Source organism: Neomonachus schauinslandi, chromosome X (genome assembly GCF_002201575.2).
Source record: "Neomonachus schauinslandi chromosome X, ASM220157v2, whole genome shotgun sequence".
Lineage (NCBI taxonomy): Eukaryota > Metazoa > Chordata > Mammalia > Carnivora > Phocidae > Neomonachus > Neomonachus schauinslandi.
The window spans coordinates 80,542,119-80,559,103 of record NC_058419.1 but is presented as its reverse complement, the minus strand read 5'-3'; the positions used below and the strand labels follow the sequence as shown (position 1 = coordinate 80,559,103).

At 52.0% G+C, this 16,985-nt stretch overlaps 1 protein-coding gene across 1 annotated transcript in view; it reads right to left on the bottom strand.

The window, feature by feature from the left end:
* The window catches only part of FGD1 (FYVE, RhoGEF and PH domain containing 1), a 40,567-nt gene extending 26,845 nt beyond the window's left edge, over nt 1-13,722 (bottom strand). The window contains exon 1 of the mRNA XM_021699697.1: nt 13,404-13,722. Coding sequence (XP_021555372.1) covers nt 13,404-13,710 — 307 coding nt within the window. The 5' untranslated portion in view covers nt 13,711-13,722. The remainder of the gene's footprint in view (nt 1-13,403) is intronic.
* Between the last annotated feature and the right edge of the window lie 3,263 nt (nt 13,723-16,985).

Genomic DNA, 16,985 nt, shown 5'->3' with positions numbered 1-16,985 from the left:
TCCCATCCCCACCTGGCTAGGTTCTGCACTGGTTGTCTCCAGCCCATTTTTTATAGTTGACCGTCACCGGCATTATCTCTCACGTGTGCATACCTACACACCTGATGGAGTCTTCCACCAGCACTGCCCCCTCCACTACTGGGTTTACCAGAGTCCCCAGGGCCCATTAGAGCAGAGGCCACAAAGGGCCCCACCCCACAGAAAGTCACACCACCGAACTTTATAATACATTGTGAAAATGTACCCAGCCACATGTTGGCAATGCAGAGCCCTCAAAGACCTCCCGAGAGCTGCAGAGTTGTTCACGTGTCCATATGCCACGTGCTCGGCACGTTATGCTCACACACCACCATTGTTGCCATTCTGGCATCTCTTGTCACCGACCGGAAGCACATCCTGGGCACTGTCTCAGCTCTTCTGCGGGGGTGGGGGTGTGCCATCCCGGCTAGCCTTCAGCAGGCAAAAGGTAATCTTGATCTTAACCCTCAGGGAGCTCCCAATCTCAAAGACAAGAGACTTTCATTTAGGAAAAGCTAAGTGGGGCTCAGGAAGTGCCGTAGGGGGGGGTCAGTCTGTTGGGATGGGGAAGCTCAGGGGAGGGAGAGGCCATGGACAGGGCGACCAGATAAAGTACAGAATGCCCAGTTATATTTGAATTTCAGATCAACAATGAATAATTTCTTAGTATAAGCATGTCTCATGCATACTTACACTAAAAATTTATTATGCCATACTAAAATATTGTTTGTCGAATACCTGAAATTCAAATCTACCTGTACTTTATTTGAGCAAATTTTAGCAACCTCAGTCAAGGAGGGCTTAGAGTGAATGAGGCAGAGCGGGGCCTCTGAGGCGGCACCTGGCAACCAGGGCCCCCTAGTCTCTTGTCCAGTTAAGCCTCAGGCAAGCTGTGGACTCTACCCAATTTCCCTGCAATGGGCACCTGAGTGCTCATGACAATGACATTATTTCAGGGATAACCTTGAATCTGGTCTTATTTATTAAAAAAACAAGGACAGTCAATTAGAACCTGTGGTATATGACTATCCCAAAGAGGGGTGGCATGACTGCACTCACTGACTGGACTGTGCATGTTGAGGTGTTGTGGCACCTTCATTAGGAAGAGCTGATTCAGGGGGCACCTGGGTGGCTCAGTGGGTTGGGCTTCTGACTCTTGATTTTGGCTCCAGGCATGACCTCGGGGTTGTGAGATCAAGCCCTGTGACAGGCTCCACCCTGGGCGTGGAGCCTGCTTGAGGTTCTCTCTCCCTCTCCTCCTGTCCTTCCCCCACTCTCTCCCCTCTTTAAAAAAAAAAAAAGGAAGAGCTGGTTCAGGAGTCATAGAGAACCTGGTTAAATCCCAACACCCCCACTTACTAGTTGTGTGACCCTGGGCAAGCCTCTCTATCTACTGAACCTCAGTTTCCTTGTCTGGAAAATTGGATAGTAATCACAGCCCCTGATTTGGGGTAGTCCGTGAAACAAAAAAGGGAGAGAGCATAGTGCCCCCCATCCACACAGCAATGTGAGTGAAACTTGAAATCCCACAGAACTACACATCTGCAAAGACACAAAACTATGCACACAGATAATAAACCCCCAGGCCGCAGGCTGCAACCCAACACAAAGCTATTGACACACCAAGAAACACGAGCAAACCCAGTCAGAGAGGGACACAGAATCCAGCTCCACTCTCCTCGACAGCTCCTCAGATCAGGGCAGGATTCCTACTAGAGGTGGCATGGCAAAGAAAAGACAATGGTACCCCATCCTGCAATTCAAACTCAATTGAAAATACAAATCATACAAAACTGTAATATAAGTGTTCAGAAGTATAATAGAGTTTTGAATTTTTCCATGACAACATTTTGTTATTGAAGTAACAAAATCATTCCAAAAATTGTTTCTGGTTGCTGCATGCCCCTACTTGGCAGGTGCCCTGAGCGCATGCTTTGGGGCTCCTAGCAGAGCAGGTCTGTCCTCTAGCTGTTGGAAGATAAGGATCCTTGCCTTTGCCCATTTCCACTGGAATGACCCTGCCTCTCCCTCACCTCTTTCTGGTAATTTCAGCTCCCAGCATCCCCCTTCCCTGGACAGCAACACCCCCTCTCCCATCTCCTAGTTGTAGCCTTGGCTTAATCTCAAGTCAGCTAATAGGGCCTCAGACTGGACCTCAGCCATTAACTCCATGGTGACCTGGGGAGTTGCTTCACAACTCTGGACCCCAATTTCCCCATCTGCAAAATGGGGGAGAATATGTGTGCGCTCCTCATTCTGAGGACCTGGTGAGATGCTAGAGTGGGCAGAAGCTGGCCCCAGCCTTCAGGCCTCCTGACCCCCCACTGCATACTTCTCCCTACAGCCCCCAGATCTCTGTCTCTCCAGGCTAAGAGGTAGGCCCCAGGGACAGCTGGAATTCCTGGGGGTGGGGTGGGGTGGGGTGGAGAAAGGGAACAGAGGGAGTGGAGAAGAAAGAACAACAGCAAATAAGAAAGTGCCTTTTGGAAAGCCAGCTCAGTTTGGGGGGGGGAGGGGAGCCCCTCAGTTTGAGAAAAAAGCAGGAGATAAAGGCATAGCTGCCCCACTTTTTCTACCTTCCCCTTGAATGTGAGGTCCAGCCCTGCTGCCCTACACCCTTGGGGCCAGACTGACCCAGGCCTTGCTTGGCCTGACAGATGTTCTCTCTGAGAGCTCAAACACGAAGCTCTGTCAAGTGTGAGACGTGCAGGGGGAGCTGTTCTACAGGAACCCTGTGCGTAGATCTGAAAGTTCCTTCCCTGAAGTGGATTGGTCTTCTGAACATAAGGACTCTGCAGAAAAACAGAGGAACCTTCTGCAGAGTGAAGGCGATTTTGGAAAGTGGGAGCCACTTCCAAGAGTTTTCTAGAGTATTCCTTCCTGCAAAATAGAGAAACTTTCAACAAAATGGAGGCCTTTTTGATAAAAAGAATGCCCCTTCTGTAAAGGGAAGAAATTTCTAGAAAGTGGAGGAGACTTCTTCAAAATGGAGGGACGTTCTGTAAAGCAAGGAGAGTTCTATAAAGACCTTTTTGTAAAACGGATGACCTGCCTGTAAATGAAGGACTCTCTGCCAAACAGAAGGCTTTTCTGTAAAATGGAGGAAGTCTCTTATAGAGTGAGGCCCCTTCTGTAAAGTGAAGGATGTTTCTGTAAAGTGTGTACTCTCATGTAAAGTGAGGACCTTTCTGTAAAATGGAACAGTACCAGCCATTAGGGAATGGTAGGGACTGGGGTAAACTGGAGACCACATGCCTCACCTGAAGTATCTCCCTTCTATCTAATTGTCACTTTGCAGGAACAGGGCCCTGTGTTTTCGGATCTTCCAATATTTCAAGAGAATCAGAAATCCAGACTTTTACGTGAAACCCCCTAATTTTGAAAACAGTGAGTAGGTCAAACAATATTTGTGAGTCCAATTCAACTTGTGGGCCACCACTTTGGGGTATCCGAATTAGATGGTCCGTTAGGCCCCTTCCACCTCTGCCGGTTACCTCCTGCCCTATCTGACATGCTCTGGCCATTGGGTGGCAGCCTTGGAGGTCCCTTCTTCCACCCTCTGCTAGGGCCCAATCTTCTCTGGGCCCGAGCAGGCTCATGCAACACTTGTCAGCAGTTCCCTGAACTGGGATCCTTTGGTTCCACCTGGTCCAGTTTACACTTTGCCCTGTGCAAGACCCTTGGAGAAGAGAGCAGGGCATTTCAAGAACCTCCAGAACTGTTTGGAACTCAAGGTGTTCACTTCTTCGTGGAGAATATAAAGTATGGGGGTTCAACTGTTTGTTAAGCACCTACTCTGGGTCAGGCTTTGTGTTGATGCTTTCCGGTATGGCATCCTCCTAACAACCCTGTGTACTATTAGCTCCATCTTATAGGCAAGAAAAGCGAGACACAGAGAAGCAAAATAACTTGTCTGAGGATACACAGTTAGAGCTGGGATGGGATCCCAAGCATGTCTGTGTCCAGAGTCACAGAGCACATCCTCAGCCAATGTTTGCTGAGTTGGGAAAGAAATGACATTTGGAGGGGGGAATGGGGTGACTTTCTAATGGAGGCGGTTTTTGAGTTCAGCCATCCAGGATGGGGTATGTTTTTGTTGTTGTTATTGTTGTTTTTTGGTTTTAGGTGGACTGGGCATGGTCCTGCAGGCAAGGGAAGAAATTGAGCAAAGGTGGGAATACTAGGTGGGAAGGTGAAGAGTGTGTTTGAGGGCACAATGAACAGAGTCCTGGGTTTGTAAAAAAAAAAAAAACGTTCCAGAACAGGAGGAAGAGGGCAGGAAGGGCCAAAAGACAGGCAGGCATCCCTGCCCACACACACACCAACTACAACCACAACCAAGATACAGACCTCATAGGGGGCATACAGAGACAGACATGGGCACAGAAACACACACACACACGCACACACACGAGATCTACATACAGAAACCCACATGCAGAAACATCTAGAAACTCCCAGGGGCTTAGACAGAACCAAGGTGACACACAAGCAGGCAAACAGGAACACACAACAAATACAGACCCAAAGACACACATAGACACAGAGAGACATATACAGACACACACTCAAACATACAGACAGACATACAGAAATAAGAACATTAAGATACACACAAAACAGACCCTTGGGGACAAAGACAGCCAGGCAGCCAGGCACATGTGCACACATGCACGTGCATGCACGCACACATGCGCGCGCTCACACACACACACACACACACACACACCACACGGCCACATGGGAGCACAGGCAGCCCATCCCTCTTCCAGTTGCTGGACTGCTGTCAGGGCCTGCCCACCTCCTCCCTGTGTCTCTGGACCTGAGGCCAGAGAAGGATGGGGGTGGTTGCTCCACCCCCAGGAGGGGCTGGGGACTTCAGAGGACAGGAAGGGAAGGGAGTGGAGCTGCAGCTGGGAGCACTGGGGGCAGTAATTACCCAGTGCTGGGGCTGCCACGCTGGCTGGGATTTCCCTTCCTGTGAGGACAAAGCCACTAGGGGATGGCCCCTCTGACCCCTGCTGTGTGTGACCCCAGGGATCCCAAGATCCACCCATTTCCCTTCCCCTGTCACCAGAAGCCTGGTCAAATTTGAGAATTAGTAACACAGAGAGATCATGAGGGAAAAAGGCAGAGAGAGAGAAAAAGAGAGAGAGAGGCACTGGAACCAAGACAAGGAAGGAGAAGACCGGAAGGAAGACTGTGGAGAGCCCAACAGCTAGAGAGGGAAACGGTAAAGGGGGGGGCAAGTCAGAAGGGAGACAGGGACAGTGAGGGATGCAGGCTTAGAGAGGCAAATGTGAAGAAACAAAAAGGGCAGACCAAGGCAGACCACGGCCATTTGTTGAACATAGCTACAATGTGTCATGCTGAGTGCTGCGGGGTTTTTCTCTACCTGTGGCAAATTCTTAAGACAACACTGAGAGGTGGGCATGATAACCCCATTTTACAGATGTTAAAACTGAGGCTCAGGGAGGTGAAGAGACTTGCTCAAGGTCACGTGAAGCTAGAAAGTGCCAGAGCTGGGTCTGGGGCCGGGGGGTCGGGGGGCGCTCTCACCACTGCCTGACCCTGCCGGAGACTCAGGACCCAAACAGAGATCCCTGAAGGAATTTTCCAGAGAACAGAAGCAGTCAGTGAGGCCTGGAGACTGGAGCCCCTAAGAGATGCACAGCAAGAGAGACCCACACCTTCCCTGCCCTACTTCCTGCCACCCCTGGGGCTGTGTCAACACCTGGAATGCATTAGGCAGGGAGGCCCTGCCTAGGGGAACTGGGAAGAAGCTCGGGCAGGGGAGCAGGGAAGGTGAAGGTGAAGGCAGAGGTAGAGGTGTGGGCAGCTGCTGCGTGCCCAGCAGGCCCAAGCGGAAGGGCTGCTATGCCAGCTGCAGCTCCCTGGGGCCAGCCTTCCCTCTGTGACTTAACCCCTTCTGTGCCCAGGCTACATACAAGAAGGCACCACAGATGGCTGGAGGCTGCCAGCGCCCCGAGGAGCCTCCCAATTCCCTCTGGGCCTCAGCCACACACCTGTGCCCCTCACCCTCCTGCCCTTAACTCTGGGGCCCGGGGGCCGGGGCACAGCCGATGCCTGCTGGGCACTGCCACCGGGATGCCCCATCCCCTGTCTTCGGGCTCCCTCAGACTCAGTGTGTCCCAAGCCACACCCAACCCCTAGGGGCACCTCCTCCTGCCTTCCCCATCCCAAGAGGGGCACATCCAGCCCTGCAGTTCTCCAAGCCAGAGGCTGGGCTTTCTCCAGGTCTCCTCCCTCTCCCTCAACTCACACATCCAGCCAGACCCCAACCCCTAGCAGACCTGACTTTCATAGCTTTAGAATCCATAAGCTTTGCCCCACTCTCCAGCTTCCTAACTACTTTCCCTCTCATCCTCTCTACAAGGCGTTCTCCACACCACAACCAGCCTATGAAAACAGTCGGCTTCAATTCCTGTGGCCCTGTGAAGGGCTCCCCCTCACCTCCCGGGTGAACGCCAGCCTCCTGAGCTTGGGGACAAGTAAGGCCCAGCTCAAGAACACTTCCCCGCCCCCACCCTCCAGCCACAATGGCCTCTTGTCTGTTCCTCGAAAGTGCTCTCTTCCGCCTGGGGCTTTGGCACATGTTGTTCCCGTGGCCTGAATGGCTTTTCCGCTTTGCCTTACCTCTGGACTCCCATTTATCCTTGGAGTCTCAACTCAAGTGTCCTCTTTTCCCTGCTTACGCCACTCCTCATATGTTCCTGCAGCATCTGTGCTCACAATTACTTGTCATGTAGATCTTCCCTGCTAGGAAGAAGCTCTGTCTTCTTGCACAGGGCCACGCACGTAGTACCTCTTCAATAAACATTCGTTGAATAAAGAAATGCCCTTCTTCCTCCCCTTTCACTTTCCCTTATCTGCCAAGTATTTATTACCAAGTATTCATTGATGCCGTGTTATACACCAGACAAATGTGATAATCAGGTCCCAGGGTTATAAATGGGGAAACTAAGGCCCTGAGAGGGGAAAGGACCCCGGGGTGGGGTACAGTGCGCCAGTGGCAGAGCCAGGAGCACTGAGGTTCCTTCAGCTACTGTCCTGCATCCTTGTCTTCAGCTCTGTGTGGGTTTTGAAGCACCTTTTGGAGATGCGATGCCTTCCAAGTCCAAGGAACTGGGTATTAGAACCCAGAGTCTGGACTTACTGCTCCAAGGATGTCTGCTCTCTCCAGAGGAGGGAACATAACTCTGCTGGGCTGGCCAATGGCAGACTGTGCTTCCTGCCCTCATTCCAGACAGGTCCTAGCCCCACCCAGCCAGGATCTGGCCAGCTCAACATCTGCCTAAGGCATTTAGCTAACTGGCCCCCACAAAGCTGTGGTTGGAGTCTGTCTCGGACACAGCTGCCACTCACCGCTGAGGAGGCAGGTAGCTCCCACCAGGCCCTCCCACAGGGACAGAGGTACCTGAAAGGGCCGAGGAACGGGGTGCCAACCATCTGCAACTTGGAAGCTTCAATTCCTTTAGTCCTGTCTGGGGAAGTCCTTTTTCCAGCTATCCAGAGTCTTTTATGTTTTGTTGTGTTTGTTTGGAAGACCCCAGCTGACTGAACCAAATCTGGGTCTTTTCCCAGACATTCCCTCAGAATCTCAAACTGCTGCTCTCCAAAAACCCCCAGCAGAGCCCACCCCCCCCCCCCGTCATAAGCCCCCTCTTCTTCCCAAAAGCGACCTTCCTCTGTGACCTCTCAGGATGCCCTCAAAAGGGAGAACATTGAGGGAGCCACAGGAATTTCCTTTATCAGTGTTTGATTTGCTTTTCAGGAGTACTGCCTCAGTTCTTTGCAACAAGCCACTAGCCTGGGTATCTGTGAAATGGGTCTCAGCTTTATGCCAATGTGCTTTAAAACACTGCCCTCCCCCCTCAAGGCATTTCTAAGGCAAAGTTTCAGCGGGTAATGAATGACCCACCTGAGTGTGACTCTGCTGACCTCACTATCTATGTCTTCAGGGATGGGACTGGCCCCCAGAACTGCACACACTTCTCCCCATGAGCTGCTTTGTGATCCACGGTATGCATTGGTGGTGAGAATTCCCAAACATCTCTGGCCCAGTCCTCTCTCTTTTGAGCTTTCCAACCCTACATCGAGATGCCTGCTGGCCGCTTCCACCTGGATGTCCCCCAAGGCCTTTCAAACTCAATATCCTCCCTCAAACCTGCTCCTTCTCTTGCAGGTAGATGGCCCCAGCACCAACCACTGGGTCACTGTAGTTGGTTTCAGACAACAACCCAAACTCATCCTGGACTTTTCTTTCTTCCTTGGCCTGTACATCCAAGCCACCACCAAGGCCTGTCCATGTTAGCCCCTAAATATCTCTCAGATCTTATTGTCCTTCCTATTGCCATCACTCTAACCCAAGCTATGATCACCCATCACTGGGATGACTATGACCCCCACCTGCCTGTCTCCCTGTTCCCATTCTTGCATCCCTACCATCCACTCTCCACATGTAGCTATGGGGATCTCCCAAACACCCACCTCTGAGCACGTCATTCCCCTGCTTAATAAACCCTTCCATAGTTCCCCTTTGCCCTCAGGATAAAGTTCCTTTCCTAGCCTTATCCCTTAGGCCTCTCAATACCACTCCCAGTTCCCAGCATGCCTCAAGCCTCAGTGCCCTTGCTCCCACTGAAATTCTTTTTTTTTTTAAAGATTTTATTTATTTATTTGAGAGAGAAAGAATGAGACAGAGAGAGCATGAGAGGGGGGAGGGCCAGAGGGAGAAGCAGACTCCCCGCCGAGGGGGGAGTCCGATGCGGGACCCGATCCCAGGACTCCAGGATCATGACCTGAGCTGAAGGCAGTCGCTTAACCAACTGAGCCACCCAGGCGCCCCTCCCACTGAAATTCTTACCTGAACTGCCCTCCATGTTCCTCCTCGTTCTACAAACCCTGCTGACACCTTTTAGAGCCCTTGCTTTGGGCCAGGCCCTGTGGTGGGTGCTGCTGATGCTACAGTTTCCCCTGCCTAGAGTCCCAGAACTGCAATTGCTTTCCAACGTGACGTGCCAAATGGCAGCCATTCACTAGAGCTAGGTATAGATGGTAAACTAAGGCAGCCGGTGTTTGTGCGTATATGAGTGAGGGGTTGACTCACTCCCTTTAGCTTAGATCCCTGCCTTCCTTTGGGGTTGGGAGGCAGGGAGGTAGGCCCACATAGGGTCCTGAGGAGAGGGCCTCAGAGGGGAGGCCAATGCATCCTTCTGGCCCTAATCATGCTGATTCACCGTAGGACCATGAATAAACTGCCTCTCTGAGCCTCCACTACCCCAACTAAAAATCAGTTCCCACTCTAGGCTGTGTATCAGAATCACCTGGGAAGCTTTAAAAATATATTCCTGAATTGCAACCCCAAGATTCTGGAGCTCTGAGGTGGAGTCTGGGAATAACATTTATTTTTTCAAAGTCATCAGGGGATTCTGATGTTCACCCAGTTTGGGAAACCCAGAACCAGATGGTGTCCAGGGCCCTTTCCAGCTCCCATTCTAACTCTTGGAGTCTCTGATGATGCCCTAGGCTCCAAATTAGAGGGAGCCAGCCCTATTGCTGCCCCCCTCAATTGGCTCAGTTCTCCCACTACCCATGAAAAGACTCTTACATCAGGTGCAACTATTTTGACTGAGACAGGTCCCAAGCTACTCCCCACCCAGCATCCAGAAGGATATTCTAGGTCTCAAAACTGAGGAATAGGGTAGGGTTTCCCTCAAATCTGTGTGAGCAAACCTAGGCTCGGAACTCCTTTCCGACTCTCTCAAAGCCCTCTCTGGCATCTCTTTCCAGGTTTTATTAACCTGGAAAATGGGTATAAAAACAATTGCCCCCTCCCCGTACCAGAAATCAGGGTAACTCAAAGAGAAAGCACTTTGAAGAAATTGAAGGTTTTTCACATGGATAAGATTTAACTACAGTGGACCCTTGAACAACACGGTATGAACTGCACAGGTCCACTTATATGTGGATTCTTTCAATAAATATAGTATAGTACTATAAATGTATTTCCTCTTCCTTATGATTTTCTTTCCTTTTTTTTAAGATTTATTTATTTATTTTAGACAGAGAGAGAGGGAGAGTGCGTGTGCAAGTGGGGGGAGGGGCAGAGGGAGAGAGAAAATCCCAAGCAGACTCTGCTGAGCACAGAGCCCAATGTGGGGCTCGATCTCACCACCCTGATATCATGACCTGAGTTGAAATCAAGAGTTAGACGCTTAACTGACTGAGCCTACCCAGGTGCCCCTTCTCTTCCTTATGATTTCTTAATAACACTTTCTTTTCTCTGGCTTACTTTAAGAATAAAGTGTATAATACATATACAAAATGATTTGTTACTTGACTGTTTATGTTATTGGTAAGGATTCCGGTCAAAAGTAGGCTATTAGTAGTTATGTTTTGGGGGAGTCAAAAGTTATACACAGATTTTTTGACTGTGCAAGTAGGGGCATGGGGGCTCATAACCCTAACTCCCCCATTGTTCAAGGATCAACTGTATTATTTTTAAGAGCACCCCCCCCCCCACCAGGATGGGTCACTGGTCCCTATGGGTGGTGATTCAATAAAAGCCTCAGCAGTCTGAGGGAGGAAGTCGGCAGGCACACAGAAATCTTAACATGTGGACTAAAATGTTCAACCCTTTAATTGAGAGGACTCTCTCTCTCTCCCTCTTTCTGTCTCTGTCTCTGTCTCTGTCTCTCTCTCTCTCACACACACACACACACCCTACAACCACCAACCCTGCCCTCTTTGGGCCAATTATAGGCGAGTCCTGTGGAGAGAGAAGCAAGTCACTTGTGCCTACCCCTGGGCCGGCTGGGCAGTGGGGGAGGCGGGCCTCTCACACCCCATGCTGCTGTGAATCACATGGCCCGGCGCCTGCTTTGCCAGGGCCTGAGTAATTCCTCCACCTCCTCTTCAGAAGGTTTTCCCCTTATTTTTAAAAAATTTCATTTTATTCTGCAGGTTTCTCACCAGTATCTCATAGACTTCTCGAGGCATTCTATAGATGGGGAAATCGAGGCTTAGGGAAGTCACTCACCCAGGGTCACATGGTGAGTCACGTAGGAATGGTTGGTTGGGAAGCCAGGTCTTTCCCTAACACTCTTCTTATTCTTAATCCCCATCTTGGAGTATATACATATATAGACAGCCACCAATTACAGACACAGGGATTTGACTGGCAAAAAGGATCCTGGAAACTTTGTTTTGCTTTTTTTGGGGAGGAGGGGAGTTCAGGCTGGGTATTGTGACTGGTAATGTGTAAGGACTGGGAGAGTGGGATGTGGGACAGCAACTCCGAATCACCGCCATGGGGGTGGCAGCGGTAGCAGCAGCAATCAGAGGCTAAGAGACCAGGGGTCAAGACGCTGCCCAGCTACTGACTCTCAGACCAAGAGCATCTGGAGGCCAGGAATTCCGTTGTCCTTCTTTTAGACAATAGTTCCTGAGGGCCTACTATGTGCTCCCTTCATATCTGTTCAGGCATTTGTTCAACGAGGATTTATTGAGCACCTACTGTGTGCTAGGCACTGCCCTACTCACTGGGGATACAACAGTGAACAAAACAGATACAATCCCCTTGCCCTCACAGAGTTCACCTTCTAGTGGAGGAAGATGGCCAATAAACAAGTGGACACATACAATAAGATAATTTCAGACTGTACGAAGGGCAAGGACGGAAGCTGTGATGGAGACTCACAAGTGCACCACCCCCCAAAGTGGTCAGGGAGGGTCTCTGGAGGAGGTGACATCTGAGCTGAGACCTGAAAGATGAAGAACAAGCCAGGTGGAGAGCAGGGGGAAGAGCTGCCAGGCAGATGGAAAAGCAGACGCAAAGACCCTGAGGTGGGAGTCCTTGTGGCTTGTTTTGGGATTTGAAAGAAGGTGCTGTAGTAGGGGCAGCCAAGTAGCCTGCTCCACACAGTGTCTGTCAAGGGGTGTTTGGGAAGCTAGCAGGAGCGAACGCAGGGCAGGGCGTTAAAGGCCTCTTGTCAGCTGGATATCTCCAGCCCACACTGAAGGAGCCCCTGGAAACTCCCAGAGGTTCCATGACTAGCCCAAGGTCACAACAGCAGTAAGGGGCACATCTTGCCAGTGCTTTGTTTCACTACTGCTAACTGTGCTGGGCCACAGTCCCAGAGACCTATGGAGGCTGGGGATGTGAGCCCTGGGGGAGGGGGGGGGTCCCAGGCGCTCAACAGCTCTGTCAGTGTTCCAGTGGAAGGCAGACCAGAAATACACTGCTCTTTCTCTGTGGCTCCTGGGTTCAGGTCCACATGGGGATGTCCCCAGATGGGGGTGGCCCTGCTGGACTCCTCAGACTTTCAGGTCTGTGCAGGGCAAATGCCTCTCCAGGCAGTAGTCTGTGGCCCCAGCCTGACCCAGAGCTGCTCCACCTCTGCGAATCCAAGTTCGAGCATCCTGATTTCTCTTTACAACCATCCTTGCAGCCCTGCAGCTCTACAGCTCTGCTACAGCTGACTTTGCCCCCCACCCCTTCTGCTGTCTCCCTACTTATCAGCCCTTCCAGCCCTCCCCTCCAGCTTGACCCCCAAGGCCCACCTCCTCCACCTATCTCGCTCATCAGCACCTTCTACTCCCTCCTTCCCTGGTCCTCCCGCCACACACACCTTGGCAAAACCCCAACCTGGATCAATCCACCATCTCTCTCTCTTTTTTTTTCCACTCATACTCCAGAGCTGCTGAACAGTACAGGAGAAAATCACATAAGCAGAAGGCTTGGCATTACTTTCATGGTCTCCAACCTCAGTTTGGGGAAAGAGAAAGACCACAGACTTTGGACTCAAATGCATCTGGTTTTAAATCCTGGCTCCATTCTAGCTGTGGGACGTTGGGCAAGTTACTTAACTTCTCTGGGCTTCAGTTTCCTACCCTACAAAATGGGGCTAATGATACCTACTTCACAGGAAGCTCCTGAAGATGATATGAGAGCCCATACAAAGCACCCAGCCCAGTGCCTGGCACAATGTAGGCGCTTGGCAAATGGGAGACTCCTTTTCTCCTATTCTCCCAAACTCCGTTCCCCCAACCAAATTCCCCTTACTGCTTTGCAATTCTGACCGTTTTTCTTGGAGTGCTCCTTCTCCCATTAGTCTCAGCAGATAGACAAGAAGGGGGTGGGAAGGGTTGAGGGGGCAAAGGGACAGAGAGAGGAGACCGCGGACAGAGGTTGAAAGGACTGGACGGAAGAGGAGCGAGGGAAGGGGGTGGGGGTTGAGAAGACTCGAGGGGCCAGGGTGAGCGGGCCGGCTCCGAGGTGGGGCTTAGAGGGCCCGAGAACAAGAACCCGCTCCCAGTACCAGGCCCGTGGCCCAGGCTCCCATGCTCTCTGGATCACTCACCAGGCCGGGGCTGAGAGCCCTCCAGGTGGTAGGAGAAGCGCAGGGCCCGGTGGTGCTGTGGACTGGGGCCGCAGGGTAAGACCCGGGGGCCTGGAGCAGCGCCCAGGCTGGCGTCCGAGGGTCCGGCAAACTGGGGATCCAGGGGGCCGCCGAGAGCGGAGCTTGAGCCCCTAAGCACCGGCAGTCCCGGCTCGGAGGCCCCAGGGTCCGTGTCGGCACTGACCGGTGGAGCGGCGCCGGAGGCGTTCGTGGTTGGGTGTTCGGGCTCGGAAGGCCCGGCGCCCCCCGGGGCTCGGTGGCCATGCATGGTCCGGGCCTGGGCGCGGGGCCCGGGCTCCCCGCTTGGCTCCAGCTCCTGGGGCGGAGGCGCGGGCGGAGGAGGCCCGGCGCCCGGCAGAGCAGCGGCCTCAGGCTCGGGGGGCGGGGCTGCGGGCTCAGCCCCACTGCGGAGATTCAAGCCCCCGGCCCGGGCCCGGGCCAGCAGCCGTGGCAGCAGTGGCAGTACCAGCAGCAGCCGCAGCCACCGCCGCTGCCGTGCCAGGCATCGCCAGCCCGGGCCCTGCGCGGGGATTGGGCTCGGCGGGGCCGGGGGCCCGCTGAGGAGCGCTGTCTATGCGGCAGCGGCTGGGTGAGGGTCGGGGGGCTGCGCTCGGCGCGGGCTCCCTCTTAGGAGGCGAGCCACTTCCGTGGCCCCGGGGCGAGCGGTCGGTTTGTTCGGTGTGCGGGGTCTCTTTCTCCCCGAATGGGAATCGATCTGGGCTCTTCTGACTGGTCGGAAAGGGTTCTTCCTCCCGCCGCAGCGGAGGCTGGGGGGCGGAGGGGAGGGGAAGGGAGGGCAGGGCAGGGGAGGGAGGGAGGAGAGGATGGCGCTGGCGGGGGGCGCGCGTGTGCGTCGCGCGCTTGGGCTGCGGGGCTCGCCCTCAGCCAATCCCTCTGGACGATGCTTCAGCCGCGGGGGCAGGGTAACAGCTTCGGCCTAGGTCTCCGCGGCGGCGGGCAGGAAGGAGACGGCGAAGGGGGGTGGGGAGGCGGGAGCCGTCGCTGAGGCAGCCGCAGCCACAGCGGCGCTGGGACCCAGTTACCCGGGCCCCGCCCCCTCGCCCGGGATTTGCGCTTGGCCACGCCCCCTGCCTCGGACCCGCCTCGCTTCTCGCTGCGACCGCCCTCAAAGGCCCTCCTCCCCCTTAAACATTCCCCTCGGCCTTCGTTCCCCATCCCTCTGTGGTCCCACACAGGCAAGTCTCTGGGCTCAAACCCCCTAATGTGCCTTTCTGTCCCTCTCTCAGGTCTTCCTCTGTCTGCTCGTCCTTCAGTCTCTTCCAGAAACCTTTCCACAGGTTCCAGAGTCTCCCTAGTGCTTGGCTCATAGAGGACTTGTCTTTGATACACTTCACTCTGCTCAGACCAGACCTTATGGTCCTTAACTTCGCCACTCTCTTGCCAAAAGCCTCAGTTCTCAGGATTGTTGCATCCGCCTGGCAACATCCCAACCTTGGATCAGTCCAACTGTCCGCTTTTTCCATGCCTGCGCAAAGGCAGCTAAACAGTGCTGGAGAAAACCGTTCAGTCTCACGGATTTGTGCCACTATAAACTCATGGTCCCCATCATCTATGAGGCCCTCAGTACTGACCCACAACTTTACTGTGTCCCTCGGCTGCTCTTTCCCCCGTGCTCCACAGCGGCCCTTTCAAACCTCCCTTCTCCTCAAACCCCCAACTTTTCCATCTGCCCCCAAGCCTCAGCAGATGACCCGACCAGGTCCTACTTCACAGAGTAAACAGAAGTCACTGAAAGGAAGTTCTGGACTTCTTGCTACCAAACCTACAGAGTCCTTGCCCCTTCCCATCATCATCTAAACATATTCAGGTTGGTCTCTTCCATCTGAAAACAAGTAAACAATTGCTGAAAAGCCTCCCTCTCCAACCACCACCTTCTCTTCTCCTCTCTGTAAGCTTCTCAGAAGAGTTGCCTACACTTAACTCTCTTCATTTTCCCACTTCTCATTTATCTTTCAACCCACTCCAATCTGCCTCCACTACTTGCCTAATACTGCTCTCTCATCAAGGTCTGCCATGGCCTAGCTCACAAAATATAATAGAATCTTTTCAGAGGTTATCCTACTTGACTTCTTGGTAGTATCTGGCACTTGTGACCACTCCCTCCTCCTTAAACCACTTCCATGACACCACACTCGCACTTTTTCTTCTACTGCTTTGTTTATTTTTTTTTAAATTTTATCTTATTCTGTTATGTTAGTCACCATACAATACATCATTAGTTTTTGATGTAGTGATCCACGATTCATTGTTCTCGTATAACACCCAGTGCTCCATGCAGTATATGCCCTCCTTAATACCCATCACCGGGCTAACCCATCCTCCTACCCCCCTCCCCTCTAACACCCTTAGTTTGTTTCTCAGAGTCCATAGTCTCTCATGGTTCATCTCTCCCTCTGATTTCCCCACCTTCCTTTTTCCCTTCCTTCTCCTAATGTCCTCCATGCTATTCCTTATGTTCCACAAATAAGTGAAACCATATGATAATAGGCTTTCTCTGCTCGACTTACTTCACTTAGCATAATCTCCTCCAGTCCCATCCATGTTGATGTAAAAGTTGGGTATTCATCCTTTCTGATGGCTGAGTAATATTCCATTGTATATATGGACCACATCTTCTTTATCCATTCATCTGTTGAAGGGCATCTTGGCTCTTTTCACAGTTTGGCTATTGTGGACATTGCTGCTATGAACATTGGGGTGCATATGGCCCTTCTTTTCACTACAACTGTGTCTTTGAGGTAAATACCCACCTTGTTTAAATTCCTCGTTACTTTCCAGGCTCCTCTTTGTCTAACCCTTAAACGGCAGTGCTCCTTAGGGATTTGGCCTGAGCTCTCTCCTCTTTCTATGCTCTTTCCTTCAATTATTACATTCGCTCCCATGGCTTCAATTATCATCTCTTTGCTGATGACTCCCATATTGATACCTCAAGTCCAGATATTTCTCCTGACCCATGCATTCAACTGGTTATTAGACAGCTCTACCTGAGCACTCCAGAAGCACCTAAAACCTCAGTTTTTTACCACCTCAAGGCATCCTCCTCCCAACCTGTTTGTCCTTCTTTGTACATTACTTTTGTGAATGACCCCAAAGCAGAAACCTGAGTTATACCCCGACTCTTCTCTCTCCTCCACCCCCATGCAATCACCAAATCTTGTCATGTTTACTTCTCAAATATCTCCCATATTTATTTATGCAGTCTCTTCATTTCTGCTGACATGAACCTAGTATAGGCCAGCACCACATCTAAACTGGTATACTGTCACAGCCTCCCTGTTTCAGTCTTACTCCCTGGAATCCCTTCTCTCCATTGTAGGTGGTGTGATTTTTTCAAAAGGTAAATCAACTCATATCCCTCTCATATTTAGAACCCTTCAATGAGTCCCCACGGGCTCAAAAGGAAACCTACCTTCTTCAACAAGGAAGATTAAGCTGCACCCTTGATGATTTATTTGATGCTGGCAGCCTCTCCAGGCTTCATTCTTGAGTCTAAGTTGAAAGTCTTAGACCATTCCTTAGTCT